Source organism: Spodoptera frugiperda, chromosome 15 (genome assembly GCF_023101765.2).
Source record: "Spodoptera frugiperda isolate SF20-4 chromosome 15, AGI-APGP_CSIRO_Sfru_2.0, whole genome shotgun sequence".
In the NCBI taxonomy this organism is placed as follows: Eukaryota; Metazoa; Arthropoda; class Insecta; order Lepidoptera; family Noctuidae; genus Spodoptera; species Spodoptera frugiperda.
Genome location: NC_064226.1, coordinates 6683572 through 6702327, shown reverse-complemented (window position 1 = coordinate 6702327; position 18756 = coordinate 6683572). Strand labels below are relative to the sequence as shown.

At 34.3% G+C, this 18756-nt stretch overlaps 1 protein-coding gene across 4 annotated transcripts in view; it reads left to right on the top strand.

The window, feature by feature from the left end:
* Positions 1 to 17123, top strand: part of LOC118277045 (lachesin) — a 97861-nt gene extending 80738 nt beyond the window's left edge. For all 4 annotated transcript variants that reach the window (XM_035595727.2, XM_035595722.2, XM_035595709.2 and 1 more), the window contains exons 4-9: positions 2363 to 2548; positions 6758 to 6950; positions 14524 to 14652; positions 14903 to 15022; positions 15441 to 15611; positions 16049 to 17123. In XM_035595727.2, coding sequence (XP_035451620.1) covers positions 2363 to 2548; positions 6758 to 6950; positions 14524 to 14652; positions 14903 to 15022; positions 15441 to 15611; positions 16049 to 16302 — 1053 coding nt within the window. In that variant the 3' untranslated portion in view covers positions 16303 to 17123. The remainder of the gene's footprint in view (positions 1 to 2362; positions 2549 to 6757; positions 6951 to 14523; positions 14653 to 14902; positions 15023 to 15440; positions 15612 to 16048) is intronic.
* The last annotated feature ends 1633 nt before the right edge of the window (positions 17124 to 18756 follow it).

Below are 18756 nucleotides of genomic sequence, written 5' to 3'. Positions count from 1 at the left end.
ATAAACTAGTGGCAACATTGGAACGAAGTTGAAAAGTCTGGCAACACCAGATTAGCAATGAACCACGATGGAGACTGGATTGTTTGAACCGCATCATAAATGGCTTTGTCAACTGTTTAAATTGAAAACTCTTTGGATTTTGTTAAAGTTACGAATTCTGGAATTGTGCCTGATGTTTGTCTGTAAATTTGTATTATGTTTGTAATCTACTTATAAATATAAATAGCAAAATTTTGATGCGTAAATTTATAGTAGTTAACAAGACTCTTGATTCAATGAAGCTATACATGACTGGATTAAATTATATTTTTTTTAACACTCAATACTAACGGTAGGAGTTTTCTTGGAGTTTGACTACACGGTTGATGCGGTAGTTGGGCAACCTTACAAAATATGCCTGTTCTCTGGAAATAAAGGCATAAATCTAAATGAATTCAACATCCAAAACTCACACCAGCTAGACAAAACGTAGTGCAACATCTTTACCACCTCATGCTTCTATTTTGGGAGGTGATGTTAAGATAACAAGTTCATCCAAGCTAGCAAGCATACGTTAGTTAGATTACCAAACCGTCTTTATTTATTTTGACCAGTTGTCAACTACAATATTCATAGTGTTTAATCATTTCAACGAGACCCGACCGACGACATTGGTGTTTAATTACCTTACATGAATATTCGTTAATTATTTATTTTATACCGCCACATTTGTTATTTATTGTTATGTAGCATGGAAATGTCACCAACGTTTCGAACTTACTGAAAAAAAATTTTTGGAATGTATTGTAGTGTGTATACTATTTACCACTGCAGTTCTGCAGTTTTCTTAGCAATATATGTACATGTGTATACTATAATATGTCTATACTTATACGAATACATATTTTGCATCTTTTGTAAAAACACTTCGTCCATTTACCAATGTGTCACGCTATTACAATTTTCTCGTCCATCATGAAATTTGGCAACAAGCAACGTCTTGTAGTACCAAACACTCGGCGCTGGCCAGCCAGTTTCTTTGCCTGATCTAGGCTTGATACGCTGCCATGTATCTAGATTTTTATTTGAGCTACAAGAGTTAAAGAAAACATGATCTATATAACTCCATCTCTTTTTGGCCAGTCTGTTCTATGAGTACAAACCAAAGCAAAAATCATAATTTTTTATTTATATGATCTAATAGATACTAGACGTAATAATATTCAAAAGCGTTCCTCGAAGATACGAAAATTGCATTCAATTATCAACTTAATAGTCAAAGTTTGAGGAAATGCTTTACATACTTGGAGCACTGTAGCTACTGTTGCAGCAGTTTATAACAGCAGGTGCCGTCTTAAAAAAAATAATGTAGGTTACCTACCTAAGCCAGCATGCGTAATTAATAAGTTTTGTTTATGTAATATTTAAGCAGTGAACCCCTTTCCTTATTTTAATATCGTACTGACTTGACCCAAAAAAAACAGGTTACAAAACACTATAATTCTTTTTCAAGATTATTATTGAATACTAGCTCCATGTGTACTTGAATACTACTGCTCTGTTCGGCTCCTATTGATCGTAGCGTGATGTTATATAGGCTTCGAGACAGAATAATACACGCAAGGATGGGTTTAATCGCTGACACTTAGTACGAGTTTGCATTACGTTGAACGAAAACGAAACGAGACCGCGTTCGGCGCCGTGATTGGCCGGCTGCAATCAACCAACCAATTGGAGCGCTGAACGCGTTTTCCTTTCGACCTTGTTAAAGATAAAATAAACTCGTACTAAGGGTACTGGTTGTCGGCGACTAAACTCACCATTGCGTTTATTCTTTTGTCTCTCTATAGGTACAACAGTTGCGCGACTGGTCGGACAACCATGTTGTCCTAATACAATGACCTTAACGGTCTTAGAATTATTTTTTGGAAAGCGATGTTCTCTTATTTTGTTAGGGCCCTCACAGTAACGAAAGAACAACCTACTTAATGTATTTAATTAATTTACTTTGGCAATTTTGATTATTCTAAGCACTTTCGACTAAAGTTGGGAGGCTGTGTTATTTTTAGAAGTGAGTGCAGATTAATTTGCCTGATTTGTAGACTTAACTTTGTTTAGTTCATTACTTAATCAGATTTTTCACGTTAATTCAATTTTTTGTTGAATAACTTAGTACGGTACTATTTTTATTTAAAATAGTATAAATATTTAAGAACTTAGATTCTGAAAGAAATAAAATCTCAGTTACAATAAAATAAACATTATATTTTTCTTAATATAACTTTTTATAAACAAGAATACCTAGCTCATTTACAACACAATTAATAAAGAATCACTATCAAAAGAACCACCTAGAACTTTCTAAAACCCCTCAATCTTCCAGGTGGGCTGGGTGAAAGCAGACACGAAGGCGATCCAAGCGATCCACGAGCACGTGATCACCCACAACCCTCGAGTGTCAGTCAGTCACAGCGACCACTCCACTTGGTACCTGCACATCAAGAACGTGCAAGAAGAAGACAGAGGACAATACATGTGTCAAATTAATACTGATCCTATGAAAAGTCAGGTGAGTTGATAAGATACATAGCCATATTATAGTCACTGTGTTAAGAGCCAGCCTTTTTGTTAAGCTAAATTGACATTTCGAGTCTCTGTTTTAAAGTCTACATTACTATAACTTAGAACACACATTGATACATTCCTTAAGTAATATACCTAATAACTAGTTCGTCATTGAATATGCCTTCTTGCTCTGGTCTGAAAAATTGGTACTACCATTAATCATATAGTGCATGTGATTTGGCGAATGCGATCACAGGTCACCGCTGTCTATGCACCAAATCTGAACACACCTTTATACAGTCAAATATGCCTATGCAATAAAAAAACTATCAGTAACAAAACTTTTAATTGCCACGACCACGCCAATAGAAATAAATTTATCTACAAAAGAATCACAGAAAACGCATCCACGCGTAAAAATATAAGGCTTTTATACAACGCAACAAACTGCATGGGATCCTGGTAACATAGTAAATGTACTGCGGTATAGTGAAAATTCGGGAACGATTTAACGAGAATGCGTCACGGGATGCACTTTAACCAATATTCTGACGTAAATTGCAACTTATGCTGCGACGCCAGAGTATGGTACTGATGCATTTTTAACCACTTTTAAAGTAGGCAGTTGCTTTATTAATGATAAAGGAAATTGCTTGTAAAATGAGAATTTTCCCGTCCATCTACATAGTTAATTATTTTATTTCGGTTAAAGTTGTGTTGCGTGACGTAATTAATTGGATATGCTCAGGTCAAGAAGCAGCTTTCGATCGTCAGAATTTTATTCTTTCGTATAATAAAACTTTAGCAAAATATATTTCTTTATGGTAAACGAGCAGACGTATCACTTGATGGTAAGCACCGCCGGCCATGGACACCCGAAATACCAGAGGCGTTACAAGCGCGTTGCTGGCCTTTCCCCAAAAACTATTGGGGGGTAGGAATTTAAGGGTTGTTGGAGAGTCGGGGATTTGGTAAATTGGGAAGAGGGATAATTGGGCTTCCTATAACTACACAACGAAACACAATGCAAGCGTTGTTTTACGTCGGTTTTCTGTGAGTTTGTGGTATCACTCCGGTCAAGCCGGCCCATTCGTACGAAACATGGCTCTCCCACAGCTAATAACTTATAATAAAACATTAGCAAATTATACATACAAAACGTCACATTTTAATACTTTTAACTTTTATTTATGTCATAAACATAACGTTAGTATAAACACCAAAGCTTGTATTGACGCAAATAAATCTTAACACAATATAAAAATAGAACTAGCACTACAAATAATAATACATACTTGCAAATAAAGAAAGAAAATAATATAAAGAGAAAATTCCCTCGTTACTAATAAAATAAAATTCTTAACGTATTCTTGACCTGCCGATGGGCATGAGTGCCGGTCTGACGTAGACACATTGATAGCATTCAATACGCTGATTGATTCGCCAATCTCTACTTACTGAAAAAGGGTTACGTATATAATAATGCTAATAATTTCGAACATTACTTCGTACTTCTTATTGGCTAAGTAAGGATGTATTTAATATATTATATCGTCACCATTTTTATCTCCGAAGGGGTAGGCAGAGGTGCACATTATGACACATTATGCCACTGTATAATGTAGGTACACCTACTTTACACAATTTTATGTTAAACTAGGACTAAATGACCTGAATGACATGTAATAGGGGGTCAGGCTAATGCCAGATTCCAGACTCCATGCTACTACTGAGCAATTAAAAACTAAATAAAAACCCTTTGCCCAAACCCAGGAATCTAACCTGAGACTCCTCGCCATCAGTTGCACTTACGACCACTCAGTCAACGAGGCAGATGTATTCATCTATAAGTACATCGTTAAGATTTTTCTAATTGTGTGATCTCCTACAATTGCTAGGAAATCTTTTTCCTACATCACTAAATTTGATTTAGAAATTAAACGTACGCTTTGAGTTAAATGCTTATTATCCACGTGACGATGATTCAAGTAATATAGCAGTGATAGACATATAGACTAGAAAATAAATAAAGTATAATTAATCATTTCTTATTACTGCATAAATAATTTAAAAAACTAAAAAACCCGACTGCGTTTCTTTATAATATTATTATATTATTTTTTAGTTTTTTAAATTACTTTTTTTTATTTATTTATTTTTAGTTTTATTATTTATTCATTTTGATATATCTAGTGTCACTCTCACAGTAAATACGAATCAAACGACCCCTATCAAGCGGAAATCCATCGAGTCGTTCAGGCTAGAGAGTGAGCAATATTCGAATTTGGCGCCAAAAATCCGCCATTTTGTTTTTTTATTATTTTTATATATCCAGTGTCAGTCTCACAGTAAATACGAATCTAATGACACCTCTCAAGTCAAAATCCATCAAGCCGTTTAGGCTAGAGAGTGAGAAATATTCGAATTTGGCGCCAAAATCCGCCATTTTGTTTTTTTTTAATTTTGATATATCCAGTGTCACTCTCACAGTAAATACGAATCCAACGACACCTCTCAAGTCAAAATCCATCAAGCCGTTTAGGCTGCAGAGCGTGCCAAACAATTATACATACATACATACATACATACATACATACATACATACATACATACATACATACATACATACATACATACATACATACATACATACACTCGAAAAACATAACCCTCCTTCTGGCGCAGTCGGGTAAAAATACAACACATGCTGCACAAATATCCTGTTCTAGTCAACAATAATTATTATTGAGAAAGCAATATAACACAATAACATTGTTCCTGTGGCGTTTATAAATAAAAGAATGATAACATTTATAGAGAAACGGATAATAATACGATTACGCGAATAGCCTCTGTAGCATGGAAACAATTAATTGAAGCATTTTATTTCTCTCGGCAACGACGCGATGTTTCGAACACTTTGCAACGTTCAACAAACTTATTAAATGAGGGCAACGCTAAAACTTATTTCAATTGAAACAATTCTTCATTCTTATTAATCCTGGCTTGGAATAAATCTGCTCAAAATTATAATATTTTCAATCTCCTTTAATACAAAGATTTACCATCAAAATGTGCTAAAAGTGTCACGATTCAGTAGTTACAGTACCTCTACTATGAGTTAGTTTGAAGCAAAAGTATTTGTCGATAGGTAGTCGCTTAGTTAATGTTTTGTATGTCAAATTTACAACGCCTCTACCGGTCACTTGTGGAACTAAAATTTAACATACAAAAAATTACGTCGTCGTTAGCGACACATACTATTGCTACAAAATCTTGGTAAAGGTACAGGTATAGTTGCCGCTTCTGTTTACTTTATGTCGATCGTCCTTCAATAAGTCGAATGGAAATCTGGAAAGTCGTTCAATTAAGTGCCAATTTACCATCGAAATGTGATTAGAACATCTTGTAAGCAATTTTGAGCAAATATTTTCACATCGCCGATCGGGAAACCGCAGCATTCAGATTTAATTTCATGAACAATATGAACTATGTTAGGTTTCTCTATAATTAAATGATCTTGTTTACATATTCAATTGGGCTGTTGATTTTATACTGTTATCATACGATCTGGATTTCGATTATTATCTATCCAATTTCGACACGAGTTTGTTATTTGTATTACTTCAGATTTGGATAGGTTAAAACCGTTATTATTTTCACTCTGTGATTGTTATTTGTGACTGTCAACGGAATGAAATAGAAAATGTTTTGTTGTTTTGCTTTTCGCCTAAAATCATTTTGAATTGTCAAAATTATTTATTCAAATTACGTTTTGTGTTTTGTGCATTATTTAAATGTCATTATTGTTGCGTAATTAATTAAAGCTTCAATTTGTGTTATTTTAGATTTGGTACATAATGTAGCACAATTGATAGTATGTTTTAATAGTAAACTAATGTTATAAATGCGAAAGTTGGTAAGTATGTGTGTTTGTTACATATACAGGGGTAGATTATTGTCTGGAATAACACATATTATAAGCACGATAACACTGGTGAAACCCCGCGATTCCTGTTCCAAATTTAATCCCAATCCATTTAGCCGTTTTGATGTGATTGAGAAACAAACATACACAAATATATAAACTCATAAAACTTATCATTTACGGAACAACGGCCTTTAGACTTCTCTCAAAAATAAAAACCCTATAATTTATACTCCGTATATTTTACCATATCTATATCTCAAATTAATTTCTCTTTATCCTCAGATGGGCTTCCTAGATGTAGTAATACCTCCAGACTTCATCCCTGAAGAGACGTCAGGAGACACGATGGTTCCCGAAGGTGGAACAGCCAGGGTCTCGTGTAAGGCCCGTGGCGTTCCACCTCCGAGGGTCATGTGGAAACGAGAAGATGGCATGGAGATCGTTGTAAGGGACCAAACTGGGGCAAAGAGTAAAGGTATGTAGAAACAATCTTTGATATTGTATTTGAGTTGTAGCAAAGAGTTAGTTAATTTGCATTAACTGCAAATTAACTAAAAATCAGCGACATCAAGTACGCTGCTCATGATGAAGAATCCCTCTGTGAGGTTTAGTAGAAGTTTTCTCCATTAATGTAAGTGAATAATCCGTGATTTTACGATAGTTATTATAAAAAATATTTCAAATTGTTATTTTGGTCCCTTAAGTGCCAATTGATAAAAATTGAATTAGTATACCAGCGAAGCTAAGTTTCACGTACCCAATCTTGAACCAACATCCTATAAAATTCAATTTTATTCCTAGTGGGACTCAATGCATAGCCACTACACCAAACATATAATCTTTGTATATAGAACACGAAAACAAAAATAAACCCTTTCACGTAATAGTTGGAACAGTAATAACCTGTAAATTGCAATAAATACGGGGTACATTAGTCACTGGTCACGCGAGCCGGACTTACTGAGAATGTGCTGACATTAGTGTCTAATAACGGGTTGATAGTGGTGCAAGCTCTTGGACTAGTAGCTACTTATAAACGTAATGGTAATTTTGTTTGGTGGTGAGCTCTTGGTCTAAACTTGACAAAGATTTTTTTAAGAGAGGAAATTCATCACCAATGACTTCTTTCGCCTTGGGTGAGGTGAGAGGGGGTGTCAAATTCTTGCTGACTAAAACCTACCCCGTTCCTACTCCTGCTCTTTGAGCCTAGGTAGTACGCAGCTCCGAGTTGGGCATCAGCCCTAAGTTTAGCAACGTAGGAAAATTGAGATACATGTTTCGTTATTTTTGAGGAGAAAAGATAAATAATTATGTAAAAGAGTTTACAATTACAGTTACACAAAACATTAATAAAATACCGTTTTATAAATTTGATAGGCAGCCTCCTAATAACTCAAACACGAAATTAAAATTCACAAAATTAAATCGAACTCACAAAGGTCAAATTAAAATTCAATTTCAACGTAAAATATAACCGAATACCTTTCTCAACCTTGATCTTGAACAATTAAACAAAATAATTAACCGTAGATTAAATTTGAGACTTGATTAAATCGCTAACGGCGACTCTGAGAGCTTATAGCAGAGGTTATTATAACAATGCTTAGGGTAAATTCCAAGGGAGGCATTGTTACACAAATTACCGGTGTCGAGCCAATACAAGACCCTCGAACAACGAAATAACAGAACGATAAAATCAACAATTGGGCACGCTATCCGCAAATAGTGATTGAATGTTTGTTTCCATTCCGAGTACGTTTACACTTGTACCCAAAAGGAGATTATTCAGTAGATTTACTTGGGTTCAAACTGTAAATGGCTGCGAAGCTAAAACTAATTTGTTAACTCATTTAATTTATTTAAAATATGATAAAAAGACATGTCAAAGTAAATTTTTCACTAGGCATGTGTATGATAAAAAGTATCCTGTCACCTAAGTCAGCTCATACCCTATCTGTATGCCAAATTTCATCAAAATTCGTTCAGTAGTTTCAGTGTGATTAACGGACAAACATCTAAACAACAAACAAACTTTCACATGCCTTTTAGCACTCATGAAAAATCATAAAATTGCACATTTATTTCTTTTGAGTAGACTTGTAAATCACAAAATCACTACATTAACAAAGCAATGTTCCTCAATAATTGAGACGCAGTTTTTAGTAAGACTTTCTAACAGAAATAATATGAGTAAAATCATTTATAGCCCATTAGGACACACGTGTACCTGCGTGGGCTGAGTACCGCCAAGTTGAGTAGACTCTCGTGGTTCAATCACAGAATCACTACATTAGCAAAGCAATGTTCGTCGGGGATCAATAATTGAGAGCAAGGGTAGCTCAGACTGCTAACAGAAATAAGCTATAAACCCTCTTGAGTAAAATAAGACTTTGGTAGGTTTATAGCCCACAAAATTCGAGTTGCCGTTAGCAATAGAAAAGGAAATCCTAGAATGAGGATAAAACGGTTTAAGTACCTACTTAGAGAAGTATAGAGATGATAGAAAACCGAAAATTAATTAGTGAAACATTTCGTGGTCTACTTCAATTGTTGGCTATAATTTTAGCAAAAGTTTCAACAGAAATACGGAATTAAATTCATAATTCTATGAAATATCAAGTTCGTATTAGTTGTAGGTATGCGTATTCTAGAACTTTCTATCTACGTTTGTTCCTAATTCGATTCAAAGTTAATAAATACGAAAATTTCCTTCAAGTTGCCTTTTTTGTCTGTTCTTGTAATAGAAGGGAACTTATAATAGATACGATATTTAAAAGTCAATCAGTTTCAAAATAGCGTCATTATTTATATCTTTAGTAAGAAAAGTATATTGTAAAAAGTTGTCTTACGGTCGAGGATGAAATTAAGGTCAAAGCATATTTAACAAGCACAGCTCTGATTCGGTTCCGGCACACCTTGTAGCTACCGCTAGCTGCCAGCGTGCTTACAACGTGTCGCCCGCGAGGTGTAAGCTTGCAGTCGGCGCGCCGACAGCGAGTGATGCGACGTTGTTTCGTTAGAGCGGGTCACCGCCGCCACCCTCCTCGCTGTCAGCGAGTAGTAAGCACGTAGCTCGCACGTTTCCAGCATGCGGCCCGTACGCTGGAAGCGCGCGGGCGTCTTAACTACAACTCAAGAGGACCGTGCGCTGGCCACCCACCGTCGGCGTTTTTGTATTGACGTTATGAAATATATCATACAACATACGATTTAAAGTTCAAATTTAAATGACAATTTAATTGCTGGGTTAGAGCGATGCGTGTTGTATGTGTAATATCCTACCAAACGTGCTACCTATATTAGCAATAAAGTCTGGCATTGACTTTGTAATCAATAACATAACAATAGACTAGACGTATACATTTTCAATACAAATCCAGTTCACAACAGCTATTTATAAATATGCGTCACAATTCCGTATACTGGTCACAGTTATCACATAGAAAAACACCGCAATTTGTGGTCCAATCGGGTTGTGGTTTACAAATACGAAATATAAACTGTTTACATTTTTTATGAACTACAAATTGGTGATGTCCGTTATTATCTACGTGTTATTTTGTCAAGTTACTTACATTTATTAATTGATAGGGTAGATAATAATAATTTTTATGTTAATGTTCGTTTTGTAGATTATTTTGAAGCATTAGAATATTTAATTCGAACTAATACTTTCGATGATAATACCTAATTATTCGATTTGAAATATCGCGTGATATCACTTCTAGCTGTATTCGCTCCCACTCCTAAGCTTTGAATTGTTGTATCTAAGTATTGTTATCATATATGACAAAATAAAAAATACGTGTCTAATATTTTATCATGACCTAACTCATGGACTAAATAGTACGAGTACACTTAGTACGAATTTCCTTTGCGTTTAACGAAAATGAAACAATAACGCGTTCGGTGCTCTGATTGGTTAGCTCCAATGAACCATCCAATCAGAGCGCCGAACGCGCTTTCATCAAACAAACTTGTACTAAGCCCTCTGATTTGCCAAAACTCGAGTAATAATAGTTTAAATCTATATCAAGACTTTGTACTACCTAAAAACAAACTCTATTCTTCGTAAATAACCTCAAAAAATTCGTAAAAAAGTTAAGTGATTGGGTTCAACAAGGACTTGGCTTAAAAAATATTGAGCCAGTGTGCCGACGGATTTTTTTTTATTTCACAGAATTTTCGGCTTTTCTAGATAAAATTCATAATTGGATTAGATATGAGACTCAAGTTTTGTAGTTGGATTTTCTTTTGCGATATTTGTTTAGATTTTACAATGTTTTTTACTTGTTATAATATCGGGATTGAACGAATTATATGGAAATGAAAAACTTTGTCTTAGTTTTTGTTACGAGTGGTAGCACCGTGTAATAACCGATACGTCTTTATTCATACATACATTGTACCTATAACGTTATAGGATATATGTATACAGGACATAGAAGAATCATCTCAAATGTAATGTTTCCAAATCATACAAAATTTTCAATTTTCATTTATTGTTTATTTATTTTAATAAATATGTATCGTACCTAAGTGTATGTATGTTAATTTGTCTGTCTTTCGCGGCAAAACGAAGCGACGAATTGACGTGATTTTTTAAATGGAGGTAGTTCAAAGGATTGAATGTGACATAGACATACAAAGTAACACATTTCTCTCTTTCTAACCCACCACTTCACTAAAATGGTAGAATGGAACTTTACAGGAAGCATTTTATAATTTTCTAACTTAAAAATTAACATGCGAACTCTGTGCCCACCAAAAAGCCCTTAAAAAGCACGCTCTTTCCGCAGGCGAAAAGCTAGTAAGTAGTTAATACATTAATAGTACAATCTGATATCGATAGATATCTCCTTGAAAAATATTGCTGCATCATGTTTTTTTCAAATTCTTTATAATGGGTTCCTATTATGAGTTCTTATTATTCTTTCCTTTCTTTAACGAGCCCGATGTTCTATGGCAAGCAAAAAAATAATAAACGACATTAAACAGCCAAGAATGCTATTATCACAAGCAAAGGATAAAATAGTGAAATCTTTTATGATTAATAGATTGTGAAGAGGAAGCACAACTTTGAAGCGTTTCTTTACATCGTAATGAGAAGTTTCTCATAACTTCTTGATCAAGTTATAATTTTCATATTTCTTCTAGTTTAATAGAAAACTGTTTAGTTTCTGTTAGTGACATTTTAAACTAATTTAATATCATGTAACCTGACTTTGACATTACGAAAGTCAAAGTCAAAACATTTATTTCAATTAATCCTTAATTAGGCACTTTTGAAACGTCAAATTGAATTGTCCGTCAGTCTATCTGTCAGTGAAGCTAGGTGCTCATTTCAAAGTGTAACTTCGAATGGAGAAAAACGAGCAAAAAACTCGATCGTTACTCTTTACTACAAAAAATAATTTTACACACATGATTAAGTTGCTTAATACTTTCATACACGTAACACATTTAACCGTTAAAATTCAAAAACATAACCTTAAAAAAATATAAAACAAACAAAAAAATATAATCCGCAAATAATTTGGCAAATAGCTGGAAAAATATTTCATTTGTCTTAGTTTATTTGAATGGAGCAAGGACGCCATTGTTTTTCTGAATATGTATAATACTAAAGTCTGTGTGACCGCATTTGTGGGTGTACAATGAGCCGCGCGGTGACTATTCTCGGGATGAGTTTTGCGTCCAGTATTGTTTAAAGTTTGTCGTAATTAGTAGAGTTCTGCCGTTGAATACACTTTTAGGTCTCATTATACGAATGGTGAATAACGTTTGAATAATTTATTGGGCCCAGTGTATCGTGGGTCTAAGTTGTTAGTTGCTATTTTAAGTATTGTTTTTGTTGAGATATGTTGTCTAATTAAATGATGAGTAAAACTAAAGATAGTTCTTCATAATTTAATTTTTTTCAGGAGTATAAGAATATTCATTTATTTATATTTTATTGTACAACACATAGGACAACATAAATAAGCATAGTATACAATGGGCGGTCTTATCGCACAAGACGATTTCTTACAGACAACCTTTGGATGGAGCTGAAATAGGACTCTGATACGGGTCGTCTAGTGTAATATTTTAATACAACAACAAAATGCACATAAAATCTTTCTAAAACATAAATATTTACACAATAAAGTGACATATTAGCACACAGATAAAGCTTATTATAGCGTGTAAGGAAAAACAAATAAACTGCTATTTTATCTTGTAAAGTCGCAGTTGAATAGTGCAATATATTTCCTACAACGGTTACCGCTTTAGCACAAAAGCTGGACGATTAATGTAATTAAATTTTACTGCACATTTTAAGAATTTCGAACGAAGACATAAATTCTGTGTAAGTACAATCACCTAGGAAAGTTAGATGTTTATTTTTTATTTATAATTTTACTTTAAAATGTGTTATAGAACATATTTGACACGTCACTTAAAGTATAATACTTTACAGTCTAATACAGACTATAATTTATTTCTTTATTTGTTATCATTTCAAAAGTATCTATTCATGGTTTAATTGGAATAAATTATTTGACTATAATATGTGATTTTTGATTATGCATACAATTATTATTTAATTAAAGTTATTCTTTTGAAATATGTAGATATTTTTTCTTTTATACGTGATTGCACGCTAATATTTTCTCCTGTATCGTGAGTACATTCACAAATAAGTACATCTTTAAACAACACACATTGAATTTATCTTTCGAACAACTAACGATTTTCAAGAGCTCTTTTAGAAATCGCAAATAGTGTTTGCCTATTTTGTCGGTGACTGCAACTAAGTAATAAAATACGATTATTGAAATTCAGTTACATTTACATTCAATATAAAAACCACTTAACAATACAACATAAACCTAAGCACCTTCAATTATTTGTTTCGAACAACTAACGATTTTCAAGAGCTCTTTTAAGAGGAACTTAACTGAAATCGCAAATAGTGTTTGCCTATTTTGTCGGTGACTGTACCTGTTCTAGACTAGTTTTTAAAGCACGAAAGACTTTATGTTACGAGTTAACCGCGTTTTATGGGACTTAATGGTCATTATCGTATGATGGAAGGCTCAAACTCCAAAGCCAATTTCAAGCACATTACTGTATGCGGTTCCTCCAGAATTTATGATGGTCACTCTTCGTATGTTGCAGCATTTTTTATTCAAGTCCTCTCTTAATCTATATATCTGATCTATGACTGTGAATTAACACAAACTTTTGGTTCAAAGGCGACTTATTGTAGCGATGCTGTCGCGCCTCTGCATCGATACAGTCGCTGTCGCACTTTTAGCGATCATCACTACAAAAAGTCGCCGTGGGCGAGGTTCCTAAAAAAAACTAAACACAAAAACATTATGTTTAAATGAAACAAATCTAACTTAACTCTAGGCAACTAAAATGTCATAATATTTGTACTAGCAAAAGCAAATTAAGTTGATTTCATTAAATTGTTGTGTGCATTTCAACGTCAACCAAATTTTAATCAAATGACTGGATTCCAGTTCATAATAGAGATATTATTACTAAACAAACGTTGTACAACAATATTGTTCAAATGTTACAGTTTCATAAAATGTAATTTAATATTTTGCAATATTCTGTTCTCTCGTATGTCTACATTTTGTTTAGTTAAGTCCTATTTAATAGAGGGGGAGATGTGAAACTGAAATACGTAGAACATCGATATATTTGAACTGTGAAAATTAAATAATCTAAGAACGATTTAATTTACCTATTTTATACTTAATATAAATAATCCAGTATATTGACACACACACACAACGTTACGCCTATTTACCCCCGAAGGAGTAGGCAGAGGTACACATTATGGCATGTAATGCCGCTATAAAATGTACACACCCAGGAATCTAACTATAGTCCCTTTGTCCGGCAGACGCACTTACGACCACTCGACCAACGAGGCAGTCGGAAAATTTCAAATACTCAGTATATTGATATTATTAGATACCAATTAAATGAATGTATGAGCACCTATCCAATGTTCTGAAGTAATTTCTTTGACATTTTGTTCGCAGTGTTAACGTACCAGGGTGAAGTGTTGAAGCTGACCAAAATATCGCGTTCGGAGATGGGCACATACTTGTGTATCGCCGGTAATGGAGTCCCTCCTACAGTGAGCAAGCGTATCCACATCAGTGTACACTGTAAGTCGATCTTTATAACGTTTCGTGAATTACGACGGGCCCCAATTAAGCAAAATGAAGCCTTAAAAACATACCTTTTTTCACAACGCAAAGTATCAGATCTCACTCCAACGCGAATTGTATTATAGTTGATTTAAAAAGGTCTCGGGTATAATTAAAATAATTTAGTGCTTTTCTGTAAACATTTCTTCGTGGAAATGTTTCTTTTGTAAGAGTAATTCTTAGAGGTACTTTTTTATGTGTTATTTAGTCCACCCGGTGATTCAAGTGCCCAACCAGCTGGTTGGTGCTCCGCTGGGCACTGACGTCACCATCGAGTGCTACGTCGAGTCCTCACCAAAGTCCATCAACTACTGGGTTAAGGATCCAGGTAATCATTTATCTATATTAATATCTTTTATGTTTAAGTTTCTACCTATATTTAAGAACCCTTACATCGTGATAGTCATGATGAGGGTTGCACAGTAATCCAATAAAAAAAAGATTAAGCCAATTTCAGATCAAACCATAAAATTGTGGTTCGGCTTTAAAAATAAAAATCATCTACCCCGGATTGAATATAAATACGCTTTAAAAGTTCAACATTCGAATTTTAATACCGTTTGATTAACTCAGCTGGCAGGTAAGGCATCCGCGATAAAAGCGAAACAAATTATAAGGCAGCCATAAAACTCCTAGGTGTCTGAGCGAAGTTTTTACATTTTTCATAAAACTTCCGCCGAGGAAAGATGAAATTCTAATATTGAATTTGAAAACAAGTGTGTTTTAAGTAATAAATTGTTCTGCAGGTGAGCTGATCATACCTTCGGAGCATCACGTGATGTCTGTGAGGCAGAAGTCGATGTTCGAAGCTGAGATGACGATGACAATCAAGAATATTCGACGGGAAGACCTTGGCAGCTACATCTGCGTCGCCAAGAACTCCTTAGGAGACGTCGAGAGTAAAATAAGATTATACGGTAAGAAATATTTGAATATTTCTATAAAAAATAAGCAGAGTACACTTCAAACTCATTAACGCCAATAACTAAAAAAGTATTTTCCAAAAGTAAGATACAAAATATAAAATGATAAGCCTAGCCTATTTTATTTATAACTGACTGAAAATACTTGATGGAAAACCAAATAACAATAGAAAAAGATTTATTGGCAACCTAACTTTTCCAGCATATATCGTCAATCGAGTTTATGGAGCACTGTTCGATTCGTAACAGTCAAAACAAATATTTATTTACAACAGAAAATGTTAATAAAACGTGTCCAATGACTCTCAAATCTGCATATCAATTTGCAAATACTTTAAATAAATGCAAAATCGAGATTACCTCGATGTACTGAAGTTATACTAACTACAATATTGATTGGTTTTAAAACAAATATTTTGCTTGTGTCACAGAAATTCCTGGGAACGATAGGCATGCGTACCAGTACCCAGATGTAAGAGCAACATCTGATGATGAATATGGAACTAATACTTATGATGACGATGACGAGGATGTCGACAGCATGAAGAGCAACAGAGTGCCAGACAGAGCTAACAAATGGTACTCGAACGATGGGAAGGCGACGGTGACTGCGGCCACCGGCGCCGCGTCTACCGCCACCACCACGACAACAATCTTCCTGTGTCTAATCAAAAGTCTGCTATAATTACTATAACTGCTTCAACAAAATGTTTCCCTTTTATTTCGTTCGTTCGCCTGATGATAATTCAGGTAATTGTCAACAATCACAGCCTGTAATTACGTTTGATTGGAATCATTTCTCTACGCATTGTCATTTATCGTTTTTAGAGTCGGCGAATTTACGTTTTTTTTTCGTATATTCATTCCACCAGCGTGTAACGTGATAATAACTAGTCTTATAACGTTGTATATAGTTTGTAATAGGCGAATATCCGAACTGTTTGTAAGAATATAAATACTAGTAATTCATCTCCGATACTTACTGTTAATATGTTTACGAGATCGTATAAGATTTAAGCAAATGTTTATAAATGAATGTGCCATGTATATTGCTATTATCTTGAATAGAGACATTTATATTAAAGTTTTTATTGGGCATGGTAAATTTAATTGTAAATAAATATATTGATATGTAAGCGATAGAGGACATATTTACTTTATGAATTGTTTAAAACATATAAACAGTTAATAGTTGCCGAGTATTTACAAATTAAAAGTTACAATTCCCAGTGCTTACACTCCGACTGCAACTTGGGAGATACGGTACGTGCAAGTAATGGATTTAGTGGCCAAAGTCTTCCAACGGTTAAACCAATTTTATGGTGTTACAGTCTAGATATTTGTTCCGCGGTTTATGAGTAACTAATTGAGAGAATGTCTCAAGTTGCAGATGGAGTTATTTCCGCGTGTATCTAAAAATAATGTAGTCGAATAATAATGTAACTTCTTCCGAACATTGTACGTTATCCTGATCGTTACAAAAAATAATAAAATCAAGGACATGTCGTACTGTCTCTTAATTTCATCCGAAACCTTCGTTCCTCGAGGACTTTAATACCTAATTGAATATTTCACGGCGCTCTATGCTAATGTACCGACCGGGGTGATAAATGGTTATGATATACTTCGTTATTCTGACTAAAATTCATACGTTTTACGAAATAGAATCATTTCAAAACACTAATTGTGTTTGAGTTTTATGTATAAAGTATCTGATGAAGCACACGTAGTGTTTCATTTTGCTTTATTAATATAAACTTTAGTAATTAAGTTTAGAACAGAGACGAGATTTCACTTCTATTACTGCAGTTTCTACTTATATTTAGAAATATGGTTTATAGAAAGTTTTTAGTATACAAAAACACACATATCGTATGACTTGGTACAACGAAAACTAGTGATTTATTTATCGATATTTTGATGAAATAGAGTAAACAGTTACGTTATTAGTCGCATCACCACGAATGCCCGTGGTATTTTACTAGTGCATACTTACCCCTTACTTACTTTACTTAGATATTATATTATACCAATTATATTACAATTCCTAACTAACACAAGAACCTAATTTCTACTAAAACCTACTAATGTTTATAAACAATTACATATCGAGTATCACATAATGTAACAGGATTTCGCTGCCTCCCCGAAGGGAGTGATGAGCCTATTTGTATTCGATCACACGACACATTGCCTGAGAATCGTCGCACTAATGCGAGGCACTCTACGTAGTACAACATAATGTATAAATGTATGTATGTATGTATGTATATGCATATGATTTGCTGAGAAGGTAAGCTGGGCTGTGATAAATAGTCCGCGTGTTTGCGTGTGTGTGTGTGTGTGTGGCGTAGTGTTTGTTATGAGCTCACATGATGTGTAGAGTAGCGTAAATGTTGCTGAGCAATGGTACATATAATGGGACTTTTTTCACATCGAACAGTCATTTGAAAATTGTTTTTAAGAATTGGTATTACGGTTGCCAATGCCTACCTAAAGAAAAAAAGTAGTTCTGTATCTGTTTTTGTCAAGTAGTGGTTTTATTTCAGGCTTAATGAGACTACTACGAGAAATATTATCGAAAATATTTAATAGTATTTCACCCAAAATCGGCATCGGCAGTAGTGAGTACGATGGATACGTCCTCTCTACCAGCGAAGAAGAACGAAGCAGTCCATAATAACATCCCTTGAAACCATTTCGAACCTCCCATACACAAGCTCAATAAAGGTTTCAATTTGAACTGACATAAGGCAAAAATGGCAGGTGTGTTAAATCCATTATTGTCAATGGTACACACATAAAATTATAAACACCAGTTTAAACTGACCGTCGATTGTACGGAAAGGTCATACTAAACAAGACCATCATAAATTGGTTTTGTATAGTTTTATATGTAACCATATGTACATGTGCCGATCGATGTCCACGTATGAATGTGTCAAAGGAAAACGTGAAACAGTTCTAACATATACGTAATAGTCATTGGGCATCATTCTACTGGCCTCCTAATGGAGTGTCATTGAAAATTCAATGCTATATAGGTCGATATAAGTCTCTATATTGTTTAATATGATGTTGCTTTGCCAGCCTATAGCTAGCCCCCTATCAAATTAAGCTCAATATGGAATTTACTTTG